This window comes from Eupeodes corollae, chromosome 1 (genome assembly GCF_945859685.1).
Source record: "Eupeodes corollae chromosome 1, idEupCoro1.1, whole genome shotgun sequence".
In the NCBI taxonomy this organism is placed as follows: domain Eukaryota; kingdom Metazoa; phylum Arthropoda; class Insecta; order Diptera; family Syrphidae; genus Eupeodes; species Eupeodes corollae.
In genome coordinates this window covers 265,075,716-265,081,715 of record NC_079147.1, presented here as the reverse complement: position 1 = coordinate 265,081,715, position 6,000 = coordinate 265,075,716, and the positions used below count along the sequence as shown (strand labels likewise).

The following is a 6,000-nucleotide window of genomic DNA, read 5'->3' as shown; positions in this document are numbered from 1 at the left end:
GCCCAAGAAGTTGGAGCATATCTTACACGATTAGTTCAAATCAATTAATTATTTTGTATGTTTGAAATTTTCAAAACAACACCAAACAGCTGATTCCCTGATCAGAAGATTTAATAATTTAAATAATTTTTGTATTGGTGTACACTTAAGGTAAAGAGCCTTTCAAACAAAACTAGCTTAAGACCTTCAGTATGTGAGCTCTGGATGTAAAGCAGTCGATATATAGATATGTAGTTTTATGACAACTGAAAATTAAATAATTTTTTTGTGACACCTTGTACAAGTTTCAATACGATTTAAACGAATATTTGTATTTTACTTACCCACATTTTCGACTATTTTTTGTAAGTTTCCAAAAATAAAAGACAATTTTTGTAAAATAAATTGTATTTATATACAAAATATCTAATATGTAACAATAAACTTAACAATTAATAATAATAGGTATAAATTCTTATAGTTTTGGCAGCCATAAAAAATAAATGTATATTAACGTTTATACAATTTATAACTAAAAATACGACGACGCGACATGACATACATATATATTTAAATTGGCAATATATTATTTTACCCTATGAAACTTCACAGCACTATGATAGTAGATTCTCGAAAAAAAAGACAGAAACAAAAGTTCAAAACAAAAAATATTGAAACTAAATATAAATAAAAATTAAATTAAGAACAAATATTTTCTTAGGAATATTCTACTATTGGAACAATTTCTGTAAGGAATCTTCATTTAAAGCTATGGCCATCATTATAGCACCACCAACTAAAATTCCCGCAACTTGAATTAGAGAATTTTTCAAGTTTTTCTTCCCCTCCATTGACATCGCTGGTATTAAATCCGCAAAAGCGATATAAAGGAATGAACCAGCTGTTGCTGCATAAATCCACTGAGTCATATTTGTATGGACTCCTGCAATTAACAGCCCTATGGCCATTCCAACAAAACTTAACACCGATGAGACGATGTTGAGTAGAACAGCTCGTTGAATGCTCATTCCAGTTTGAAGGAGCAGAGCAAAATCACCCAACTCATGGGGCAATTCGTGGCAAAGAACGGCTAAGGCAGTGGCCAATCCAGTAACTGGATCGCTGGCAAAGGCAGCACCAATGGCAAGACCATCGGTCAAATTGTGAAGGGCATCTCCAATAATGACCATGAAAGCAACAGGCGTCATGGGCCTTGAACCGCCCTTCTTGTCTTTCTTCAACTCATCGAGCATGACATTTATCTCCCTCGACTCGGTTCCTGTTGGAGCAGCTTCAACTGGCGGTGGAGCTGGCGCAGGTGAGCCTTCCACAGTGGCATGTCCATGAGAGTGACCATGAGTATGACCATGGGAATGGCCATGACTTGAATCCGATCCTTTTAGCAAGGGCAGAAGAGTTTCCAAAACGTACATAAAAACTGCAGTTACAAACGCACAAGCACATATCCACACTGGACCACTGTGATCATGATGGCTGTCTCTTCCCGACGATGATTCTGAGTGCGATGATGATTCACTGGCAGCTGATAAGGCATGTGGAATGAGATGCATCAGAGCATCTCCACTGAGAGTGCCAACAGCAACGGCAACCAAAAATTTAAGAATCTCCTGATAGGCAATCGTTTTCATCAATGGTACTATGAGAATTCCAAGAAGTCCACAAGCTGACAGAATGAAGATCGATCCTGAAGCATAGATCCAAGCTGGAATGGAAAAAAGACAAATTTGAACATTATTACTAAGATAATGAAAAAAGTTTCGAAAAAATGTATAAAAAGCTATGAACTTAATAAGAAAATAAAATTTAGCGAATTTAGCGAAAAGATCTTCAAATTTTTGATCATAATTTGCCGCGTATTTTGTCAATATTTAGAACTGATTTATTTTATTTTATATGTGTTTACTTTCGTTGCTTCACTGACTTGTCATCATCTTAAAGATGCATTTTCTAGGAAAGTTACTTTCCATTAGTTTTTCCTAAATTCAGCCTTGAAATAGTCTAACTTAATTATCTACTAAATGATGTCAAATTAAGAATACGTATAAACCCATTAGATAGAATAAATTTGTATCCAAGTATTTTTAAGGGGAAAAGGTTTGTAGTGAAAACATTGAAATTAAAGTTTAAAGTTGGGTCAACTTAAATGTCTTAAATCACAGAATTAAGAACATTGAGACAAAATGTCAAACCGTTTTACTAAGTTACGAATCTTATAGGTTGATTTTTAAATTGTAAACCATTTTAGCATCTGACTGTGCTGTAAAAATGTATTAAAGTTTAAATTAAGAAATGCCTGCTTCAACTTTAAGTAATTTCCTAAATTTATATCATTATTCAAAATTTCTGACATTTGAAAGTATAAGCTCCTTTCGCAAAATTAAAGCTTGTTTGCTTTGTTTTTATTTTCACGAACTGTCACTGTTTAGACGAGTTCAGATGCATCGTTTTTGAATAAAAAAAAATCAGTGTATTTAGAAATTTGAAAACTTTTGAAATGCTACGCTCTTAACTATAAATTTCTTAAAAATTTGTGAGGTTAATATGAACTTAAGTCACTTTTTCGTGATTGAAGTTTTTGTTTAAATTCTAAGGCTCACCATTCAAAAGAAAATCATCTTTATCTTGCATGTTTGACAATGAAACTGGCTGAACACAGACTTGCTGATCAATTTGCGCCAACAAAGCCGGACAAAGCTTCATAAATCCAACAGGTGTAAGTTTGACAGTATTTATAAATTCATTGTATTCATGTTCAAAATCATGATCATCATGATTATGATGAGTATTGTCACTCGTTCCATCTGAATTCAATGTTTTGTAAAGCTTCTTTTTGTGAAGATCATCATGATCGATGACAAGTCGGAGTAATGACTTCGGTGAAAGGCACACGTTTGAGTTAGAATGCTCAGCTGAAAGAAAAATAAAAAAAATAAAATACAATTATTATTTACTACCCATATCTATAATATTTAAATTTGTTTAATTTTGTTTAAAACAAAATAATAATAATAACAATACCACAAGCATCGTCACGCACGAACAACAAAACAATACCGTGACTAGAATATTATTAAACTTTTTCGTCATCGCATTCATTCACATCGTCTTTTGGTTAGATTTCTTTTTGTTGTTGTTTTTTATTTTTCTTATTAGATTCAATTTTTGTTTTATTAAATTTTGTTTAGTGTAGACTGGGCCTAATTAGAAAACATAGATTACCAATCAAGCCATAATTATGTACAATTTTTTGTATACAAGTTTCCGGGAGACAAAAATTATTTGCGAAGCTACGCAAAAAAGATAATATCTATGCATTTTCTAACCCACATACCTTCTTTTAATTAGACGCAGCAAAATATAATAAAATCAGGAAGAACTTCTATCGGAAGACTACACCCGCATATTCAAAGTGTAGAATTTATAATAAATTATTAAAACACTTCTATCCATATGTTATATGGACCCAAGATCTAAAGATAAAAACAAATTAACACGTTACTTTTATGTGGAATTGATAGATGATAAGTGATCTATTATCATATTGACATAGACATGTCAGTTTTTGAGAACCGATGACAATATTTAATAAAATTTATATACCCACATAGGTGTAGGTATTTATTTATCAGATGGTTGTGTCAATCAAATGTTTAAGAATTTACTATATTGATGCCATGGTCGTTTGTTAAACTTTAGAACACAGCGATTTTCTTGTCGGAAGTTGTCAAAAATTTCATCGGTTATTTAAATATCGGCTTTTTTATTTTCAAACAAAAACAAATTTTAAAAATCTACTTGTCATGTTTCCTTACTTTTCAGAAACGACACATTTGTTGGAAAATGACTCCAACTTTTGTTGTGACAGCTTTTTAGGTATCTATTTAATTATCATACATAGATCAAATTCGATTATTTTGACTGTAATTTATCAACAACCACCTTAGCCGATTCCACCCCAGATCATGTTTTCTTTTTAATTTGTTTTTAGAAATCTTAATAATTTACGTATTAATGATTGCACTGCAAATTCTGTTCTGCTTTTAATATTAAATTCGAGTACCTATTTTGTTTGTAGAATGAAACATAAAAATAAGAAAAGTTTGAGTGCTATTTTAGAAAACATTATTGGTGGGAAAGTGCTCACACTTCTTATTTTGTGATGGTTTCACTTAAAGTATGGTATTTTCGAGCATTATTTTTTAAAAATTTTCGTAATTCATAACATTTTTAAAGAGACATCTAAAATAAAAGAAATAGCTAGAACGTTTAAATATAATTTTGCAGAGTTGGTCATCTCTTTGACAGCTCTCACGTGAATATGCTAAGTTTGGTTTGTCATTTTCTAATGATCTTACTTCTGAAAAATCTTTGCAAATCTTGCAAATTTAATACCAAAATAATGATTTGATTCGCGCGACGCAACGAAACAATCAATTAATTAAGGGAAACTTTTGGTGAGCGCATTATATCGCATAATATGGTTGTGAATAGTGAACGCTCCAATATCGTAACATTTGATACCACTCGACAATTTGGTGTTGAGTTATTTGAAATTTATTGTCGGCGCAGATAAATTATTGATAACTTGGAAATGAATATACGACGCGATATTGCTAAAACATTGAACTCCTCTTTTGTAATTTATTCGAGTCATTTAGAGTCATAGTAGAACAACTCCTTTTTTCTATTCAATATTCCTTGTAAAAAGTTGAAAACAGAAGTCTTTTCTTTCCATTCAAATGGTTATCTAATATATAATTTAATTAATTTGTCAGCATTAAGCAAATTATAAAACTATTCCGTAGGTAGTTAAAATTAAAAGTATCAGAAAGAAGAATGGGCATTTTTGTATGGGCTTTCGTCCCCGTTCCAAAAGTGATGAGTCGCATATAATTAGAAAGCCATTTTGACGTGCATTCACGCCTAATTGGTGGTTGTCTCGATTTGCTGTATTTTAAGGAGACGATCATAACTTACTGAAGCCGCCGAATTGACAATATAGAAACAATACCCATTTTGTGGTTTCAAAAGTATGAGGCTGGAATTTGACATTGACTATTATAATAGAACTACACCTTCATCCATATAAAGTGTATACAACAACAGAAACCAGCTGACCATTCACAACGTACGTCTTAGATATGTCGAATAGGTGCTTGAACAAGAGGCAGTGGACGGCGATTTTTCAAACACAATTTTCTTCAGGTACGAACCACATTTCTCACTCGGTGGGTATGTTAAGAAACAAAATTTTCGTATTTCGGTTCTGAGAATCCTCAAGTAATTATAGAGAGGCCATTACATCCACAAAAAGCCACTGTTTGGTGCTATCTTTGGAGGTGTGATTGGACCTTAATTCTTCGAAAACGATGATGGAACGACTGTCACTGTTAATTCGGAGCATTATGGTCATACGATGACCGACTTGCTTTTGTCTGCTGTTGATGAATACGATTTGAAGAATATGTGGTTTCAACAAGACGGTTTCAACACAACTCGAACGAATATGGCTTTATTGCAAGAGACATTTCTTGGCCGCGTAATTTCTCATCGTGGCCACCAAGATCATGCAATTTGACAACGCTGAACTTATTTATTGTGGGACTACGCAAGGAACCGTGTTTATACAAATATTTTTTTAACGTTTACGTACTTAAAAACCACCATTTGTCAAGTTATGGCTGCGATACCGCTCAATATGTGCCAAAAAGTGGTCGAAAATTACCTCAAAAGGATTGCTTGCAACAGTTCACGTAGTGTTGATTAAAATGATGTAGTCTTTCACACACAATGTAAACGTGCAAGCTTTATAATAAACATTTTATATGTGTTTTATTTTCATTTACTTTTTAAACCCCAAAATGGACAACCCTGTGTATTTGATAATCAAATAATGTCAAATTTGGGGTTTTAAAAAAATATTATTTTTTTTTAAAAGCAGGTCAATATTTTTAGTCGAATATGAAATGCAAAACGTACGTTAATAAGTTCTTAAGTACT

General features: G+C 32.3%; 1 protein-coding gene across 1 annotated transcript in view; it reads right to left on the bottom strand.

Annotated features, from left to right (window-relative positions):
- Positions 1–369: 369 nt before the first annotated feature.
- LOC129940882 (zinc transporter ZIP10) overlaps positions 370–6,000 on the bottom strand; it is a 28,958-nt gene continuing 23,327 nt past the window's right edge. The window contains exons 3-4 of the mRNA XM_056049405.1: positions 2,598–2,909; positions 370–1,702 (exon numbers count right to left, since the gene is read on the bottom strand). Coding sequence (XP_055905380.1) covers positions 711–1,702; positions 2,598–2,909 — 1,304 coding nt within the window. The 3' untranslated portion in view covers positions 370–710. The remainder of the gene's footprint in view (positions 1,703–2,597; positions 2,910–6,000) is intronic.